The 21991-nt window shown below is 35.7% G+C and overlaps 1 protein-coding gene across 1 annotated transcript in view; it reads right to left on the bottom strand.

Annotated features, from left to right (window-relative positions):
• Positions 1 to 21991, bottom strand: part of erbb4b (erb-b2 receptor tyrosine kinase 4b) — a 298712-nt gene that overhangs the window by 81822 nt on the left and 194899 nt on the right. Inside the window, exons 4-9 of the mRNA XM_081604430.1 lie at positions 11931 to 12062; positions 9216 to 9281; positions 4132 to 4250; positions 3100 to 3241; positions 1268 to 1381; positions 738 to 864 (exon numbers count right to left, since the gene is read on the bottom strand). Coding sequence (XP_081460556.1) covers positions 738 to 864; positions 1268 to 1381; positions 3100 to 3241; positions 4132 to 4250; positions 9216 to 9281; positions 11931 to 12062 — 700 coding nt within the window. The remainder of the gene's footprint in view (positions 1 to 737; positions 865 to 1267; positions 1382 to 3099; positions 3242 to 4131; positions 4251 to 9215; positions 9282 to 11930; positions 12063 to 21991) is intronic.

Genomic DNA, 21991 nt, shown 5'->3' with positions numbered 1-21991 from the left:
TTATCCCTCTGTCTGGACACAGGATCAATATAACCAGTTTAAAAGCTAAAATGAATGGTTATATGCCAGACATGGAAAACTGGGATGCACTCCATGCCATGATGGTCAGAATTTAGGTCTCATGGCATCTCAAGGTGTCAGCATTGCAGCCAGTGGGCTGAGGGAAATACAGCTTTATTTTGTAGCAATTCAAGAGCTACCAGATTGTATCGCTTCGCAAAAAAAAAAAAAAAAAAAATAAAAATATATATATATATATATATATGTGTGTGTGTGTGTGTGTGTGTGTGTGTGTGTGTGTGTGTGTGTACATATATGTCATAGTACCCCCAAGAATTTAAAACTACTTTCACCCCTGTTTAGAAATAGATAGTTTGTTGATTTATACACCCTAATATTATTCTTTACCATTAGTTAGAAGCCAGCATGACAAGTTTCTCAGTTCTTCTGGTTAATTGTTATAACCGTTTCATAAAAGAGTTAGAGACTATTTTAGATTTGTTACTTTTTTTTAGACATTGGCAGTTCAATGCTTGTCGACAAACAACTGATGTGTAATTGTTTCCACATAATGTTCACTGTGTTGGTAGAAGTGATGTGGGTGGGTTGGAGTGGGATAATTTTTTCAATTTTCTACAACCACCATCACCATTTTAAAGATGAACTTCAGCACCAAATGGTGCATCTGGGACTTTTAACGACTCTAAATATTGTTTTAATAGGCTGAATCACCTCACCCTTTAATCCCAGTAATAAGGAACACCAGGTTGCCATTGATTTTGGTGCAGTTGACAAAGTTGTCAATGTTGCTTGAGTCCACTGTCTGAGCTGTCTGGAGGCTGGCTGTGCCTATTCCATCACATGCTACACAACCAAGAGAGAAAAAACAAGTTTCATTCAATTGATTATTTTATTACTTATGTAAACAGAAACAATAATATAGATTTTAAGTTTAATAATGTGAATTTTGAAACCAAGTTCCAACAGAGTTCCTATGTAGAAACATGTCAAAGTTCCAACAGAGTTCCTATGTAGAAACATAGGAAATTTGAAATGCAATAGTGATTGAAAAAATTAATATATACAACATTACATGTACATTTCAATAAACAATTGAAATGTACATTTCCTTTGCCTTAATAATGTCTCTTAGAAAATGTGTTTGTTTTTAAGTTGAGAAATTGCTAAATAAATAGAGACATGAGAGATGATTCATACTTACCTCTATCTGTAATGATTACAACTTTGGCCATTTCTTTTTTTTTACCTTTTGGGCAGATATCCGTGCAAGGGATGCACATCTTAATGCGGTTCTCCTCCACCTCCATCTTGTTACTAGGGCATGCTCTCACACAGGAGCTGTGGTCCACCACAAAGTTATCTGGGAAAAAAAAAAAAAAAGTCACTGTAAATGTCAAATACAAATGGCTGCCGTTTGTCACACAAGAACACATGGTAAAATAAGTGGTAGAGGAGTCTAGGTAATCACAGTGCAGAAAAGTCACTTTGGTTTGCTTTTTCCAGGAATGAAAAAATGAACCTTCAGGAATGTGAAAAAACAAAACATCAAAAGGCAGAACAGTTGTTCAAATGGTATTATTTCCATTTTTTAAGGTGAATCCCTTTAAAAAAACAGCAAATAAATACAAGAGTTTTTGTCAATTAATACCTCAAGTTCTGTTGAAGCTCACAGAACAAATACTGATAAAATTATTTTATATAACCATGTTGTTTTGTAAAACAAGATTTTAGGGACTTTTGATCTCAACACTTTTCATTTTAGAGTATATTTTTGAAAGTAAACATTGAAGTAAATTTTCTATTTCCACACCCAACAGACTCTGCTCTCATCTCTCAGTGGGTTGTGGTTCGCAAGCAACATGAACAGCAACAACAACAATAACAATTCAGATTCAAAATGTCTTTATTGATCCCATAGGGAAATTAAGCAAAAATTATAATCTTGTTTTTATATAAGAAAATAAAATGTAACAATCAGGCATGTTTTTATTGCTCTAAATATTTTAACAATTAGAAATAATATACATTTTTATTTGTGCCAAAACACGTTCTACGTTTGCACTAAGTCACATTCCACACCTGCTGGCTGGCATTTTCACTCATGCTGTGAGCACTGCTAGTTGCTTACAAATAAGTGTGGGCTCAGTAGGTGGACAATGGCTACCAGGCCTGCGTATGCTGGTGTACACAATGAAAACACTACGAGGTGATGTCATAATGATACAAATGAAAAAGAATTATTACCACTCATGGATTTTTCAACATCATTTACAACAATTTCAGAACAAGACAGCTTCTTGGTTAAGAATAAGACATTGTTTTATATAGTTTTAAAAAAGGACATTGATTAGTAGCAGTACCATGTTGATTGCAAAAACCACACAGAGTGATTATAAAAGGATTTCTTTTTTCAGTGATAATGTGTTGCCTGTATTTGTACTCAATGACTTATTTTTGCCTCTTATTAGATCATGGCTGTCATCTTGAAACTATTTCATGGAGGCCAGAATTGTGAAGTGCATAATTAATAGTTATCTTGCAAACAGTCTTTTCTTTGAGATATAGATCTCTCCAGTTTTGATGGAGACCCAAGACTCTGAAGTATGCTTTCTTTTCACACCTATCAAGTTAGGGTGGAAATATTTGTTGTGGTAAACTTGGAGCCCTTTAGTTCTCTTAATGTCTGTAGTTACCGAAGTTTATCTCTGTCCAGTATAATGTGTTTCTTTTTCTTGTTTTTGTAATGTTCTTTGTTCACCAGTTTCCTCTATCAAAAATGTGATTCTTTCACAAAACAGCTGAATTTAAATTGAAAGTAAAGAAGATTCTAATTAATTGATCAGGGAGATTTTGTTTGCACCAAGTTTTATTTTGGGGTACTAAAGGGAAGGAGGTTACAAATACAGGCCACATATTAGAATGTTTACTTGCAAAGTTTTATATTATTTTTCGAACTGTTAACACACTACTTGGTCAACCAGATCAAATCCCAATTAATACATTGAGGTTTTCAATTGTATGAATAAGTTTGCAAGGCACAGCAGACATCCATTTGCATACTCAGGTGGGGGAACTTACGTGGGCACTTCTTGACACAGAAGGCTCCGTAGGTGTACTTTGCCCTCGGGTTGTGTTCAAGTTGGAACGTGGTGGGATTGTAGACAAATGGCTGAGGGCACTGTGTAACACACGCTCCACTGTCATTGAAGTTTGTGCAGGCCTGTAAAGATAAAGACTTAGCTACCTCGACTAAACATTATTTAATTTACATTTTATAAAAAATAAATAAATTCAAAAAAAGACATAAATCTTCATGGTTTTGCACTAATATGGTAGTGCTCCAGCACACTGCATGAAATAGGATTTGAAACTGGTTACAGGATTGTTGCAGCATGTGAATAAATATGTGATAGTGTGGTTAAACATGAAGGTATTTCAGAAATCTTATATTTATATTGACTATGCCACAAGAGGGAAACTGTGAATACCAGTTTCCCTCTGGAGTGTGGAAAAGCGTTATCAAATGGCAAAGACTGAGCGTACTCTCCCTTATACTGATCAAATCACTTTTAATAAAACAAAATCTGATTTTTTTGTAGCAGTTAAAGGATGTCAACGTTTGTGGTAGAAACTGCAATAAATAAATGTATGAAAACAGTTGGGTTATTTTTGTTGTTGTTGGAATTTTACACACATATTTCCTGCTTATGCTATGGTATTTCATGGCCATGTTTAAAAACTTAAAATTACATAAATAAAGTATCAACTTCTACAGCTATGTCCAAGCCTGTCTTGATTAGGAATTCAATTAAAATCCTCTGCAAGGAGAATAAGACTGGATGGTTTACTAGTGAACTCTATGCAGGATTTAACTATGAAAAATGGTAAATTAAATGTATTCCTATGCATTTACCATACAAGTGATATTTATTGCAAGCTAAAAAAGTTTAAGGAAGATTTTTGTCTTTGAGAAGACAAAAATGCAGTCTGAAATGAAGTCTGAAAAATGCAAAGTGGTGAATTATTTGGTTTACTGTATATCAACTAATGTTTTTCTATATCCCCAGTACTTGGAATGATTGGTTTTGATCAATGGAAAACTCCACTTACAAAACAGTCTGTGTCCTTTGGGCCAAAACAGCCACCTGCACACTCGCGATGGCAGCAGTCACTTACATAGGGACCAAAGCAGCGGCCGTCGCACTGTTCAGCACACACCGTCTTAGTTACTGTGAAACCACAAAAGTAGGAAAGAATTAAAATATATACTTCATAGGGTTTAGACCACAACCTTTTGTAAATATCATCCTTCCTGCACAAGTATGTGGAAAATGACAATGTCAGATATGTATAATTTGTTCTTTGAAAACTCCAGCCAGTAGTGAAAGTGGCTTAGCATACTGATTTCTCTTCTCTGACATCCACATACACAAAACAAAGCCATTCAGCCATTTAAAAACTTTATTTACACTGAAAAAAAACTAAAAGGTGAATTGACAACCATATTTGAACAGGTGCTAGATACACTGCTGAAATGAATGGCACAATGCTCAAGTCTTCTTGCTGCTATCGCAGGCAAAACTTTGTAAGGATTAGTTTGTGTGTTTGCATCTGTGATTTTTTCCTTAGCAAGCTATATTCTGTCATGTTCAACCATATTTTCCTCTGCCTGTAAGCACACCTGAGGGTCTATCGCTGAATGTGACAGAGATGTAGTGATTGCCATTTAACAAGGTGCATCGCTGTCACAATGGAGAGATGCCCGTCCCTTTCCTCATATGCCTTTTGCAATCATATGGGCTACCGTATGGCTGCGTTCTTCTCTTACAAGCAGCCATATGTCAATGCACATTGAACATGCTGCAGACAAAGATAAGTAGTAATGGTTGCAGCTTAAATTTGAGTTTTTGGACTCGTGAGAGATCAGGGAGAAAAAAAAAACGGAATAAAGTAATAAAAAATACACAGGAAGGGTGTGCTGTGGTGGCAGAGGGGTTAAGCACAACCCCTCTGCTGTCGCAGGTTCGATTCCCGACCTTGGCGACCTTTGCTGTATGTCTTCCTCCTTCCCTCATTACCCACTTTCCTGTCAATTAGCTATCAAATAAAGGCCACTAGAGCCAAAAAAATCTTAAAATAAAAATACACAAGAAAAGCTCCTGCAATAAATGGGTAAACTTGTGGTTGAGGATAATACTAATTTAATATTTTTTTCTAAATATGTTTCCTCTTTACATGCAATATTTTTTCTGCATTGACTTATATTTAAAAGTTTACATTTATGTATTTTAATCAAACATTTGAAAACGTTTCCTACAACACTCATCAATAAATTATAAAAAACTAAATTATTTTCATAATTTAGCATTTAACTTCTTTTTAATTTTCTCTGTTTAATACTGGATAAAAACTATACATACTAAGTCAAACATATGATGTATACACCCCCCAATATTTAACTAAAAATCCCTTAACAGCTCAAATAATCACACGCCTCTTGGAAAATTCTTGCTAGATGTCTGAACATTCTTCGACCAGAAAAGGGAAAATGTATTTAACTGATCAGCTTTGAGGCAGGGGTCCACCTTTTAAGAATACAAATTTTAATTCAGATTTCAGATTTCCTATAACCTCAACATTGGCATGACTTTCGCAAAACCTAGTTTATGCTGTCTATGTTGCAGCAGTCAGTTATGCCCAAATTTCAATCCTCTTAGCTGTTGATTCGAGTTATCAGTTGCAGAATATTCATGCCGTGTTCTTTAAGTTTTATTTCTTTATTCTTCAAAATTATTACTATACAAAACTAAAAATTACATGTAACAGTTATACATCAATGTAGAATATTAGCAACACAAAACTAGAACGTATAATTCTCTGCATTTTTTAGTGCAGGCTCATGATGTTTTGTTGGATGCCCCATTTCTCTTTCACCGTTACTCTGACGAGATACTATCAGGGTGATGGATACCCCCACCGGAAAAGTCACCAAAACGAAAAATGTGACCAAGAGCACACACTTCACCCCACACTGAACGTACCATCAGCGTCATTCTATTAACGGTGCCTGGACTAAAATGAAATGGCCTGCTTTATTTAAAGACACTCCGTCAAACAAATGACCTTGCCAGAGAGAGAGGAAAGAGAAAGGGAGCAAGAGTAAGAGATGCAATGTTGTTTATCAATTTAGCTTTAAAACTTCCACTTTAAGAAAAAAAAAGAGGAAAAAGAAATAGTGCCTGGTGACAACAAATACCGAAAGAATCCATCTCATGAAATATGCCTGGGAGCTCCCATTTGAACAGACTGTGGACAGCAGCATCAGTCACAGGAGCCAGTGGTTTCAGCTGCTATTTACATGAGCAAAAATTTCCTTGCTTTTTTTTTTTTCTCACTTCTGCAGTAAAACAAAAACTTTTTTTTTGTCAAACAGAAATGTTTCAAAGATAAAAGGGGCAAGTTAGCCACATTTTGTAGTTAACACTGTCTTCTTGTAATAAAATATTCTGTTAAATTTTAATTTGAATTAATGCTTAATGTCCTTCTACTGAATGAGCATACAATATAGATCAAATGCTGTTGGTAATACTTCAACCCTGCTTGAAGGCTTAAAGGATTCGGCTAGCAGTTACCTCATGCTTGCAATCAGCCCGATTGTATTTCAGTTACACAGAAAACTATCACGTTTTTTTTGGCTCATTTTAGCTTACAAATAGAGCTTAAAAAATGATTAATAAATGATCATTTGGAATACAGTTTGATCTGAACTCTAAAAACAACTATACTGTGTATTGTTTTTAACACCAATATAGATTGGATGTCTTAAAAGGAGTAGGTAGCAAGTCTGCATGTTACTTTCTACAATTCAAAAACATGCATACGAGCTTACCATTTGATTGGAATTGCCTATGTTATGGATTGATTGGTGTTTGTTTACTTTTTTGCTTTTCTTTCAGCTCTGCTAGGAACCTATTCAATATATTTATTTGACAATTGCCTTGATCAAGGTATAACATTTCTTCAATGAAGTTATGATTTTAAAACCACCAGAAAGTGCCAGCATGGACAGAGTTTTGTCTGGCTGTGTGTATGAGAGTTTTACAGCACGTCCCCTCCCCCACCTGTTTGCTGCACTTTGTCATTCAACAGCCTGAAAAACATCTACTACATTTTTTTCTTTCCGTTACTAGAAACACAAATTTGGGCTGTATGGAAATATTAAAGAGTCATTGTTTAGAAAATATGTGCTACCTGTTACTCATGCTGTTTTAAACCTACAGCTGCAATCCTCAGTGCACACTAGGCATAGTGGGGTAATATAGGGGCAGAATGCAGGTTAGCATACAATTAGCATACATAGTTACATAGTTTGACTATAGAATCAGCTACCATCAGTTTGTTAGACCCAAAGTATAACTATGAAAAGCAGAAAGGTGCTTTAATTTGAAAAGCAAAATGTAAATTTACCAAGCGCTTATTAAATATCAGCTATGAACTTGTCCAAGGTGAACCAGCCAGCCCCCTCCTTACCCCATGACTAATGTAAGGATAATGACCCCGTTTTCTAGGTCAATTTAAATGTTGGTGTTTTTCAAAGAAGCCAAAATGAAAGTAATTTTTATAATTCAACAATCTCACAATTAGTTTATTATATCTAACTGAACATAAAACATGTAAAGATTTTGTGGAAAGCAATGAAAGAAGACTGGATAATGACATGCACAGAATGTAAAGCTGCAGACAGGAGGTAAACTGTGATAACAGGTAACCACCCACAGAAAGACAGAACTAGGGCTTATCTGGACCTAGTCAGTGATGTTCTGTCAACATTACGTAGAGGAGTAGTTTATTCCTAACTATCATAATGAGATCAGAGCCGCAGAACAAACTCCTGTCAGAATAGAAAAGCATAAATGAAGATATCAGAGAATGGAGGGATTGGAAGAAGGAAACTTTTGTTTTTCCAAGAAATGTCTTTTAATTTCCACTAGAATTGCTTGAAAACTTAAAGAGGAGAAAGTGAATAATCTGACTTTTCGAAATTGGGTACCTCAGTTCCTGTTTAGTTGATCACATTTTTATGCAAATGGAAAAAATGCTTTTTGTGAAAACTACTGCATATTAAGTGTTAAAAAATGTATTAGCTGTTTATTAGCATGGTACATACATTTTTCCAGAACGTTTTGCAGATTAGAGCAAAAAATTGAGAATGAAGTTGAGCTGTATAAAGAAATGTTTTTTTGGTGTATGACGAGAAATAATCTATTGCATTCATGTTTGTTTAGTTTCATTTTATACAAAAGCTTTAACAAAACCACATTCATTCCACTTTTAACAGTCCATATATGGACGACTCACAATATGGATTTTGTGTGCGATTACAATGAAGACGTTTAATAATAATAATAAAAAAAAACATTTTATTCTGAATTGTAGTTGAGCCCCAAATGTTTTATATAACTGATAGATTATGATTTAAATGTATTATAATTTAACCTAAATAAGATATGCATCTCTTAAGAGAAAAGGAATGATAAAGAATAATAAAGTTCTTTTCAACAATCAGAGCACAAAGCTATCTATTGTCATCACAGCAATCAAACAATTGTTAAAATTTCTGACTGGATAATGACATGCACAGAATGTAAAGCTGTAATTTTTTCTTGCACTGTTATTTTGATGATTTTTCTGTGGCGATGAGCACCAAATCTCTGCAGGACTCAATTGAAATTGAGACTCCAGCTGAGGCACTTCAAAACATTAATGACACTTCCAAAATTCCAGCCCTACTTTTAGTCTAAATCTACCATTGCTATGAAGTGGGATAGTCTTAAACATTACCAAGAAATACAGTGTTTATTTGGTGTGAAACAATAACTGGATTCCGTTGACCACCTTTTTTCCACTTAGCTTAGTCTGGTGGGGCCAGCAACATATGTATCTGCACATGTGAAAATAAACATAAGGAATCATTTCTTTTACGATCAGTAGTGTTCTTGTTTTTGCAGCACTGAGTAATTGGGGTACACAAAATGTCAATTTTGTTTTGTCCTTGACAAATACGTAAATTAATTATTTAAATGAAAGCAGCATTTTTTTCTTTTGTTAGACTTTGAGGCACAACTGGTCTTTATTAGCTCCTTAACATGAAAGTGAGCTAAAGCTATACCTGTCTTTCACTGTACTGAACTTACAGCTTTGACAGTGGTCCTCCTTGGGGCCCCAGCAGCGCCCAGTACAGGAACGATGACACTTTTGACCTGCAAGAAAGAAGAATAAGAAAAAAAAAAGATCAAGAAAAAGCAAAACATTAGCTAAACTTTCAGAAACTATGATTTGGAGTCTGTGAACTGTGACTACAAGTACAACAGGCGTTTTTTTATTTTTTTTTTGTTTGTTTCAACTTGAGTGTTTTATGAAAAAAAAGTTTTAATTATCTGAACTTTTGCTTTTTCATCTTCAAGATTCATTGCTTTGCTTTAAATAAATTTTCAGCATTCTGGGTGTGTGATAATTTTGTTAAATTAAAATGTTAAATAATGCACTGCTTACAAGAAATAAACAACTGCAAGGAATTGCGAGAACTTGAATGTATAATTATAGGACACATTTGCCAATTCCTTTTTTAGGCATTTCTGTCTATTAAAACACAACCTATTCACCAATTTATACCTGCTATTTTTAAAAGTACTTTATGTAATTGTAGCATTTGGTTGTTTTGTAAAAATAGGTGTATTTTGTACACAGCAATACATGTGCCCAATAAGGCAGCAGCAAACAAAGTGAGAATAAAGCAATGGACAAGCAATAAGAAATCAGTCAATCAATCAGGCTTACTTGTGCAGCACATTTCAGCGGCAAGGCAGTTCAAAGTGCTTCACATTATAAAAATACAATAATAAGAAGTCATATAAACAACATAGAGTCAACAGCACTGAAATATATCCTCAGTGCTGCAACTGGATTTCTCAGTTGTTTAAGGACTTAATTGACTTTCAAGCAATTGACTAACTGTGGGAGCTCAGCCTGAATGAGTAAAAGTGCTGCCCTTTGTCCATCAGCCTCTTCAGATGAGAGCTATTAGCATTTGATGGACTCCAGTGCCCACTGTGCCCACCGTGTGCCTCTCCATCCTCTACTTGCTACTCTTTGAGCTTTTCTACAATATTTTCATTTCTGTCATTCAAAGTTTACCTATCTTTGATTCAATCGGTTTCCCTCTGTATCTCTGTGTCTTCTCCCCAGCCTCGGTTTTAGTGTTCGTTTTAATTCGATGTTTCAGATAAAGGTTGTCAGCCCATGTTATCAATGCTGGAATTTTGAATCAAGTTCTTCTCTCATAAAGAAACCAAAAGACAACAAAATATTGGCACAGATAGGATAAACATTGTAACAACATAAAGCTTTTGTGCCCCCAAAGAATGACATGAAGATAATGTTCCCAATGGTGGATTAGAAGTCTGGAGACCTTTGATCTTTTGGATGGGGTAGATGACTTACATGGAAGTCGGGGTCGTTCCGAGGCCAACAGGGCTGCAGGGAGGAGGGGGATTGAGCAGAATATCAATGCCATGAGTAGTTAATATGCATTGGAAGTCTCCTGAAAGTGTTGTGAAAAGAAATTCAAGGACATGTGCCTACTGTCTTTGTATTTTGCTTCAAAAATGGTAATACATTTTATTTTATGATTTGACAAGAAGATTTAAATGTCAAACAGTGGGAGCACTGCATTAATAAAACCAATAGAAGTGTATTAAGAGGCTCAATGAGCAAAATAAATGGGGCAGAGGAGGTGACTTAATTTATTCTTACTGGCAATCACATCAGGCATCAACCGCCCTCCTTCTCCCTGACAGACTAAATATTGTTTTTTCCCGCCTTTATTTAGATATATCCCATTAAAACTCTACGTGTTCATTAACATGTCTTACAGCAGGTTAAAGTGGGGCATAAAAGGGATTTGAATAAGTGAAGATTATGATTTATAATAGCAAGCATAATAAAACAATGACGTCAAGGCTGGGTGTTTCCATGTTTCCATAGCAGATCCAAAAAGGACTTTGGAATTGAAAATGTTTATTTGTCAATACATGATTTTTGATTAAAGTGTGATAAATTGTGATTGACTAATTGTACACCCTGCAGTTAACTTAATAAAAAATAGTATTAAGTTAACTGCAGAGGGATGATCACTTTTGCAAATCATATGTGAAAAATGAGTTTAAAATAATGTAATTAATCAAATTAATTGTTTACATATTGGATGTTTACAAAACATAAACAAACAACAAATAGACCAAAAAAAAAACAGAATTAAGTAAATTCCTAAACCCATCTGTGATTCACCCAAAAAAATAGATTGTTTGGTTTAAGCACACAAATCACAGAAAAAAAAACGGATCTCTTCTAAGTTTGTTAAGTTCTAAAGCAGGAAGTTAGACATCTGTTCTGCACTTCAGAAGTCTGAAGTACTTAGAAGTTGTGTTAATGCCAGCAGCACAACATGTGTTCACCTTCCAAGTAAAGTCTTTGTGCTCCAACTTATATTGTGAGGTATCTAGCTCTTGCAAACAATGAGAAATCACAAGGAAAAATAAGATACATCTAGTTTTCTGTATGGATGTTTTTAATAATCAATCATGCAGCCAACAGTGTTATTGAAGCGCAATGTAAAATCAATGTAGTATCCTATTAAACCCAAGCATTGGAGTGTAATGATTAACCTGTGGTTATACTATGCATCCTACAGTGTAAATCAATATAGCTGTGTTTATACGGGATAAGAGTGTCTCAGGGGAGAAAGAAAAACACCCTTTAATCTTATGAAACCTTGAACAGAGCAGAAAATACAAGGTAAATTGTAGTTGCATCACTGTGCTATTAGATGGCCTGCTTTTATAGTTACTTACATATAACACTGCTGTTAGTGGGGACCACTATAGGATGGATCCTTGGATACTTGACAATGTCCTGCCAGTGGATTGTGTCTGCATGGCAGAGGAACTTGTTTTGGTCAACATACACACCTCCTTTGAGAATCTCTGTGGACAAAAGAAAGACAACACAGTCGGCTGTGACTTTCTGGATTTGCAACAATTTTTGCCTGCAACGTGTTCAAAATACAGCTTTTATTTTGCTCAATTGCAGAAATCTTTCAATAATCAACTCAATATAATTAACCAGTTTCATTACCAGCACTATTAATTATATTTCCTTCACTTTTAGTGCAAGAGAGGCCAACCTTTATGGGAGTACACTTTATTGCATCCGATTTAACCGGAATTGCCCTATTTTACACTTGACCAGCCCTGTCAGGTCATGAAGTCAGAGGAAGCACAAAATGTGCAAGCAGCTTCAAGAAAGGAAAGGAAACTTTTCAAGATATTCTGAAAGGGTACGTTTTTTAAGCATAGTGAAACCTTCATAAATAACAAGTTGAAGACATAACAGAAATGCTGTGCTTTATTCTTTTGGAGAATCTATTTTAGTGATGGAAGATTCTTTATACAACATGACAGTCTAAATTCTCAAAGTTGGATGGGATCTACTAACTTTACATACAGAGAGAGAATGACACAGATATGACACACAGTTAAATAACTTATAAGCACAAATATAAATGTTAGACACTTTAAAATGCTAACTTTTTGGTCTTTTTGTTTTGAAACGGTTTTGCAGTTTAGCTGACTAATACACAGTGTCTGCTTTTATTCTGCTCCTAATATAAATAAGAAGAAATCACAGCAGAAAAGCTGCTTAAAGTAAACAAAAGAGAAAAAAAACGTGATTTAAGAATGTAACACACAGCAGTAAATGCAATATTTTAATAATTAGGTGGACACAGTTTTTCATTATTTAAAATTATATTCCAGCATTAACTGTAAGATGTTGTGGTGTAGAAAACTTTTACAGTTAGACGTGTGAAAAACAAAAGTGAGTAAATTGAAACCTATGCCATGAATAAAATATGTTGTAGTACTTTATAGTTGGCATTTTGATGTACTGATCCCTCTCTTCCACAACTTGTAGCAGTTTAGAGTATAGATTTTTAGGGATAGACAGCTCTGTAACCTCTAACTTTTTTTTCACCAAAAACTTTTTATGAAGACATTTGCATTTTTAGTTTATACATAAACTAAAATAAGGTTGTTATTTGTGGTTTTCATAATGAAATCAGAATCAGTTATGGTCTAATTTGGAAGGTGTGAGCATTACAAAAGCAATTATCAAAAATCTGCCATGCCATCTTAAAGGGATCCACGATTAGTTCAACACATTGGCCTAAATATGTTGTAAAATTGCTTGTGATACGCCTAAATTCATAATTACTTTAAAAAAAAAAAAGTTTAACTTTTGTTATATTTTTCCATCCATGGAGGTTCCCAGTACAGAACTGGTTGGGTCAGTTCTGTACTGGAATCTAAATCTAGAAGGCTATCTTTACCCAAGTTGTTTTTTTACCAAAATATGTTTAACTGGTGTAATGCCACACTGTGGCGCTGTTGGCAGTAATTTAGAAAACAAACTGAGCAAAATAGTGAGTTGAGTCTGGATGGCCTCCCACAAAAAAGAGCACAGTGGGGAAAGAGCTGAACACAACTTTCGAAGGACCTACATTTGCACCCTCAACATTTCTCTCCAGAAGACTTTGAGGCATTTGTACAAGCAAAATTGATAAAGGATCTCAAAGGTGGTCATTTCCCTTGCAAGCTAAAACCAAATCCTGTGCCGAGAGTTTCTATCCACAATACGCCTAAATCCTGCTGCCGGTTAGCGAGGGAAAGACACTGGGAGAAACATCAGGCAGGCAATGCTGAAAGCTCTTTTAAATGACAACAAAGCTATTCTTACTTTCGTCCATACTGAAGGTGAAACCAAGAACATGACATCAAACCTAAGACTGGACATTAAACGGGTGTCACCACACCAGATAGCGTTGCTTACAGAACTACTAACCGGATCACACAGTCTGACAGGATCTTCCATCACTAAAATGAAAAGGTGTGTGTCATTCATTGATTCATTCACAAAGCTGAAGGTGGCAGCAGCAGCACAAACACCAACTTCTTCAGCCAATTCTGCCCTCTTCATCTTCATTAATCTTTGAGAATTCCACATTCCTATCAATCCCAACACGCTCCAGTTCAAACTGAAAAGGCTTAATCTTACTCACAGCTGTTTTGACTGGACGGAGCTAGCGTAATGGGACCAAGAATTTACCCAGAATCCATTGTAGTGTAAACAACATGGCGACATTCATGTCTTTTTTTTATTTCCAAAAACCACATACTGTTTTGTATTGTTTTTACATTTAAAATAAACATTTATCAAATAAAAGTCTCTTTCACAGTTATCCCTTTAAGAAATTTGTAAAACTTACATTTTATTCAAGAAGTGACGCTCATATACCTATGATTCGCACTTCTTTATCAAACCAAGGTTTGATTTCTTGGTCACACATGCATACATATACACAAACATTCATGAATATAGATGGTGGTTTAGATTATTTTTGTGCTTGAGTTTACATCTACATAATCCTAATTTTTATTTGAGCTAGATAGAGCAGGAAAGAGAAAGAAAACAAATGAAGATGGCAGAAAGCAGCACAGAGACAGACGATGAAAAAGAAACACAAAGTAAAGCCTAAAACCAGATTTGCATTATTTACAGAGCTTGTGTGTTCTCCATCTCCATACAAACAGCTTACTGACACAGGGCTAAAACCAATGAGACCCATAATCTTACATAAGGCGTCCTGCCAGCACCGCACAGTACCGGCCAAATACTCACAACATTTTGATTAAATTATGTTTCTTGGGAGGAGTGGTGCTGGTCCGATTCCACAGGTTTCCATCTCCCGACTTTAGTTCTTCATCTTCATCCCACTACATGTGCAGTAGGGATAGGGAAATAAATAAATTCTGCTTCTCACCATAGGAGGGATATCACTCATTCGTGAGGATTCCATGTCACAAAAATCTAATTGTCTTCACAATAGGATACAGCTGGCAAAGAAGGATGACGGACAAGCCAAAAAAATAAACAAAAAAACAAAAACGAAGCCAAGTAGTTATGTCAAAACTGCCAGGAGGGTCTTTCAATCTTACTCTTGCATTAAGCATCCACTGCACACCATCCAACAATTATGAGAATTCTGGTTGGTTGCTTGATAATATGGACCAAAATACAATAAATGTTGCTGTAAACATGTCAATGGCACAAGAGGTCATGTGTCATGAGTAATACAAGTATCTTCATTTATAGTTTAAAGTAGATGTTTACATACACCAAATCTCACTGTCTTAAGTTAAATCAGACTGCACTCCTCTCATGTCAGTTAGAATTACCAAAAGTATTCATATTGTCTAACTGCCACAACAAGAGAGAAAATGCATTAGAGATTGATCCATTAATGTTTACTAAATCAGAAGTTTACATCCATTTCCTCAGTATTTGGTAGCATTGTCTTTGAACTGCATGACTTTACTCAAATATTTATAGCCAAATTAGCAAACTGTTTCTCACAACAGTTTGCTAGATTCTTTAAGTTGACGACAGATGGGCTTATTTATCAATTTGAACTAATGTGGAGTACTTTTACATTTTTAGATAGCACGATACGATTTATGTAGAAGTACACTGATTAAAGAACCTCTTCTTCCACTACCACCATTGAGAAAAAAAAAGGATTCACTTGACTTTGAACTCTAAGTTATACACAATTTCTCTGGAAAGTCATTGTGCTCTCTAGAGAAGCTCCATTGGCTGAGGAAGGCACATATGATACATTAATGTAATTCCAGAATGTCTTCCTAGTTCCTGTGAGACTGGGGGGAAAAAAGGCATGAAACATGCCACAATTTCATCAAAGCCCCTGGCATCTAAATTTTGCACAAAGTGCCCTATGATAAGTTCACAGTCCTACAGTCATGCCTCTAATAGAGGCTGGGAGCAAACGTTGGAAATATTATTCTTGAAGCTCTATGTGTAAACAAAACCAACAGAAATAATGTGGTATTTATATCTATAGAAATGACACACAATTTGATATCTCCATGAACAAGGCATGTTTTCCCTTTATTGTTTGTTTTTATAGATTAACTACATTTTGCATGCAACAAATATTCTAATTAGCTGGTTTAATGAAACAAATTAGTTTTGTGTTTGTTCTACAGAGAAATGCCACCAACCCTCGAAAAACGTCCTGTTTGGTAAAAAATACACTACTTTCTGAAAATAATGTAGTGTGTTTAGATAATGAGGCCCCAAAAAGTACTGTAAACCATCTCTTCCTGACATGCTTTATCTGAAGTTGATTGAAAGCAGAGACAAACTCATCCGTGGATGACAAAGCTACAAAGGATTAGTTGTCAAAATGTGGTTAAATAAAGATTTGAAAATGCAAGTAGCAAAACACAATTATAGATATTTGTGCAGAAAAAGAGAAACAAGAAACAGCTCGCAAAATAAGTCACAAAAACATATGTCCAACAGTATTTGAATGACATTGTTCACTTATAACTGGTTCTTTATTGTTTATAACAATTGTGCACTCACTCTTATATCAAGAAAAAAATTAATATTTTATAAGATCCCTGATAATATACTAAACCCATATTGGCTTTGTTTTTATTAGAAGGACTACTTTGCTTACTCTGTATGTATCAAGAAGCCAGAGGGGGGTCAGTGGTTAAATCTTGTTGTACGATGGGGAAAATGTCGTAATTAGTTTTTCCCATATAGCAACAGTGCAGCTCACGATTCAAAAATTACGTATTTCTCCTCTCCAATCTGTTTCCCTGTATTAAAAGTTGTGTTTAACAAGTTTTAGTCTTTTGTGTTAGAATTCTAGATAAACTTTACTGCTTTTGTGCAATATTGTCAGATAATTGTTTTGTAAACTGAATATTAATTACAAATGTATCATGATTTTAATTAGCTTTGACAGTATGAGTTTTTAAAGAGACAGGGCAATTTCAAGGAGTCACATTTATTTCAAGTTATATTTGGCAAATACAGGCTGACAACTTAGCATAGTTACTGGATTGTGCTAAATGGCACCATGTGTCTGGAAAATACATGAACTAGCAGGTATGAAAATATCTGAGATGCCATTGCCCTCTGTCTCACTCAGAAACTTTGAACTTTATTGGAACATAGTTGTCATGAGGTGTGATATTGGTGGTGAGGGAGAACGCAGGTGGGCCCAGGATGTAGAAGAAAAATGATGATTTTAATGAAAAATCCACAAAAACAAAATCCAAACATACAGGCAGCACAGGGAAGAACGGAAGGCAAAAGGTCCACGACTGAGCAGACTGGCATAGAGTACAATGTCGGACAACATTAGACAAGGACCCGACAAGAGACAAAGGACACAAGTGGACTTAAATACACAGGGAGGATAATTAGGGAACAAGACACGTCTGAGAAGCAATCAAGGGGGAAGAGACAGGACACCACAGAGACTCAGGAAAACAAAACCTAGAAAATAAACACACACAAAAACTCAAATCCTCGTAATAGTTTCAAGAAGCTTTTCAAATAACAGGACATCTGTCTGTATCTGGAGAAAACCTAAAATGATGTAATCACTGGGACATGTACAGAATAGTGATCCAAAATAAACACCCATAAAAATGAAATATAAAACATGTTAATTTTATTTACTTAATTTGTGTGGCAATCAATGTGGAGAGATTAATTTATCTCACAGTTTGTAAATATTGCATATTTTAAAGTGTTTTACCTATTCTAAATAGTTTCTGCAGAAGATCTTCTGGAGTGTTCTGTTTTTTAACAAACCATCTGGCACAATATATTGAGGCACAGTTGCAAGAGCAAACACAGACAATCAAATTGTTTGACAGGAAGAATCTAGAGATATAGAAATACACTCAGCCCTGCAATTACATTAGATAGACAGGCATATATTTCACATAAAGAAGTTTCTTCTTTGTTTCTTATTTGCTCTAGCAGTCAAACCAATGATTCAGTCTGGGGTTTCTTCTTTGCTGTCTCAATGAGATTTAGCATTGTTTCAGCTCAGTAAAGCTTTCAGTTCAGTTGGACAGCAGTGGGAAACTGAAGAATTGTAGAAAGATGCTAAAGTATTATGAGCCCAAGAAACTAAATGCTTAGACGCTGCCCCAAATGGACTAGCAGCAGAGATGGAAAGCTCAAAGTATTGATAGGCTGCCCTCAAAAGTCAGACCAGCAGAACTGCCAATATCTGAAAAGAAAATACAGTAGACACATGCTCAAGCAAACACTCACACAGACACACATAGGTCAGATTTCTTAGTAATGAGAACCTCATTACAATACATGCCTTGAGCATCAATTAAATTACTAGTTTGCTTCATCTGTAGACCTGTAACCAGGGGGATAGTCATTTTAATGTCTACCTAAGAGCTGAGGAAATGTGGGCAGATAATGTCAGCAAGGCTTGACTGTCCCTTTGGTACTCTGGTTACAAATCGATTTTTAAAAACAACACAAACAGAAGTTTCACTGCAATATTTTATGGTCAAGACACTGAAAAAAATGGTGCTAATCTCTAAGGTAAAGCTTAGAGAAACAGCTAGAGAAAATATTAAGCTATCGCTTACTAATTTGTTTTACTATGTTCATAGTATTCTAAGTTCGATTGTTATACCTGATTTTGTTTATGTTTTACATTTTGGTCTAGTGTGCTTCTCTCATGGCTACATAATCCACTGCAAGACTGTATTTGTAGCTGTCGTATGGATACAAATCTATACAGCGAAAAAAGAAATACTGCCCAGCACAAAATAAACTTACAAATGCAGCACTGATAAACAGCAACAAGGAATTTTCTAAGTAAACTCCAAATGCTCATTTTGCCACACCCAACATGTCATTCACTTTAGTTTGAGCTGTTCGTTTGTTCACAATATGTCAGGATAGAAAATCCCTGACTTTTCTCTGCAAAAGGTGATGTCTCCTCCCATCCATCATCTGCTTCTACCAAACAGTCTTTATCCTCTTGCTGCTAAAATACAACAAAAAATACACTAAATAATGTTTAGGAAAAAGCTATTCGACAATTTTAGTTTTACTATACACACAATTAGAATTAAATAGAGAGTAGAAATGCATCAGTTTTGTATAAGATTTGTAATGTCAAATTTTTGCAAAGAAACAATTGTAGTTACTGCGACCCGATAGGGCTCACTGAAGTATGTGGTGGGTTCACTGATCAGAAAATTATATTTTTGAGTTTCTAGTTGGCTCATCATCCATCAGGGCCAATCAAGTTTAATATATTTTACTATGCTAATTTCTATGTTATTTCTTAGTAACACAAGAGCAAAGAATTATTTTAACCATATGATTATCATTTCAATGCTCGTCAAGCAGTGTTTCCATCTTCCAAATCAAAGTATGAATGGCCCAGTTTTTATACAGGTCCTCTGTATTTAATTTCCCACATGGGTAACGCTTCAATAACACTAAATTTCACATTTCCCACTGCTCCCACTGCTTCCTTTGAGACCCTGTTCATCCAACCTTCAATCCCAAACCAAAATAACATTGATAGTACAATGCCTGGGTAATTCCTTGATAATATCATTTTAGTGATGCAATTGATAGTGAAAGTACCATTTGCACTATACATTCAACCTAATATGACTTGGTGATCAGTCTTCATTTATATTGTGTAAGAACGTCCCACAACTCCTCATTAACCACACTGATGTTACGTAGAAAACTGAAGCACAGAGCAAAACTGGCAGTCATTTTAGATTGAGTAAGAAATATGCTCAACCCACTGGAAATAAACCACTTCATTTTAAGTAGAACTAAATCCAATAACTTCTTTCTAATATTTTTTTTTCCAGTTTGGTGATTCAACATGAAGTCTACCTAGCAGTTGAAGAACATTTAATAAAAAGACATTCAGAATTGGATTGAATAATAAGTTTCTTGATATTAGTTCCATTGTGTGACAGGTATGACACCAATGCATCATAAATTTCATATCTTCTGTAAAGTCGGTGAATGGAGCACCTCCCACAGGAACAGCATGCAATTTTAACACTGGTACCTTAGTTCACATTTGCAATGGTGCTACCCATTCATGTGTAATTGCACTTTTATGGGTAACTATTGACCTGAAAAGAACAACTGCATTAATTTGAACACATAAAAGTGCTTTACAAGAGGCTCACCAGAGAGATAGCAAGCATGGGTTTGATGTCTCTGAGCACTTTGCGGTCAGGAGGAGCAGTGTGGGCTGTGTGTATGTTTTAGTGCGTGTTCATGCGTGTGTGCGTGCGTGCGTGAGTGAGTGTATGTATTTGTGGATGTCACATAGAAGAGAAATGAAAATGTGAAACTGAAAAAAACAGAAGGACTGGAAAAAGAATGCTATTAAAGATAGACCACAGGCAAACACAGGTTATAAATTAGTTTTTAACTTTAGAAGTACATGCAGCACACACTCTACATACAGATGCAGTCCCATCTGTGGTTAAAGGCACCTCAGACATTGAAGACATACTTAATTTAACATGCCAAACACCATTCGTGCTTGCAGAGCTGTTTCAGTTCTCAAAATAATTTTTATGGTGTTTTAGGCCACAGTGATTTTAAGCATAACACATGCATCTTTCACTTCTGCAGCTTCTATTTCACTGCAAAATTACTCCAGATTTAAATTATTGTTTTACTTTCATTTACCTTAACATTTACTTCAGTCTAATTTAATTATTTTATTTTTTTCTCCACACTTTACGAATTACATAAAAAAATTTTGCTTATGAAATAGTAGCACAGAAAAAAAAAAAGAAAAACTGTCTTGTCTCAAGAGACACAGTGACCAAGTCTTAAGATTATGAAAATCAATATAGTAGAGGGCAAGGAAAAAAAAAAAACTATTTTGAAAAAAAGCAGTGTTAATGTTTTTTCGCAGACTTTGAAGACCGTCCATCCATCCATCCATCCATCCATCCATCCATCCATCCATCCATCCATCCATCCATCCATCCATCCATCCATCCATCCATCCATCCATCCATCCATCCATCCATCCATCCATACATCCATCCATTTTCTTACACCCTTGCCCCTTAGTGGGGTCTGGTGGGGTGCTGGTGTCTATCTCCAGCTAACGTTTCGGCCGAGTGGCAGGATACACCCTGGACAGGTCGCCAGTCTGTCGCAGGGCACTTTGAAGACCGCAATGTGGCAAATATTCAACTTTTCACCAAGGTTTTTCACCAAAGGCTAGACTACTGTGTGTGATGGAGAGGACAACACAAGCTCAAGAGAGAGACGAAAGTGACATTGAGAAACAAAGGAAGTGTTTGCGACACTAGGAATGCCTGCAGGATATTATCACATGGCACGCACAAAAAACATCACAGCACCTGACCCACACAAACATAACCTTATACTCAACACGCATCATGCATGTGGTGCACCCACACAAATACAGGTCACATGCGCATGATGCCAAAGGCACACAAAAAACTCTAAGCATATTAAATGCTTAGAGCTGAAATAAATTTAACCAATATCATTATCAGTTCTACTTTGCTTCCATCTCTGTGCCACAATCCGCAGAGGTCCTGTGCCATCCCTAAAAAGATAACGCCCTGAGTGGTTGCCCATACTGCCCATGTCAGAAACCACCGTAGGCCGTCTGCACTATTAAATATAGCAATTAAGGCTATGCCCTAACGGTAAACAACACTAACCTATGAACCATGACCAAGATGCAACAAGCAAGAAGTAACCAAGCACAAGGCGTGCACCATGACTGTTCTCACTCTTTTTCCAGCTGCATGAAGCCAGGCAGCACACAGCTGTAATGCCTGCCATCATGACAGGTGACGAAAGCAATCAAAGAGCAATGAGCATGCTCTGCGCTCTTCCTTTCTTGTGTATTATTTATTTGCTCTTTAAATACATATCAATGTACGTAATTTTAAAAAATTGC

This window comes from Poecilia reticulata, chromosome 2 (assembly GCF_904066995.2).
Source record: "Poecilia reticulata chromosome 2, P_reticulata-male-v2, whole genome shotgun sequence".
Classification (NCBI taxonomy): Eukaryota; Metazoa; Chordata; class Actinopteri; order Cyprinodontiformes; family Poeciliidae; genus Poecilia; species Poecilia reticulata.
The sequence above is the reverse complement of the archived record's forward strand: the minus strand, read 5'-3'. Positions and strand labels throughout refer to the sequence as shown.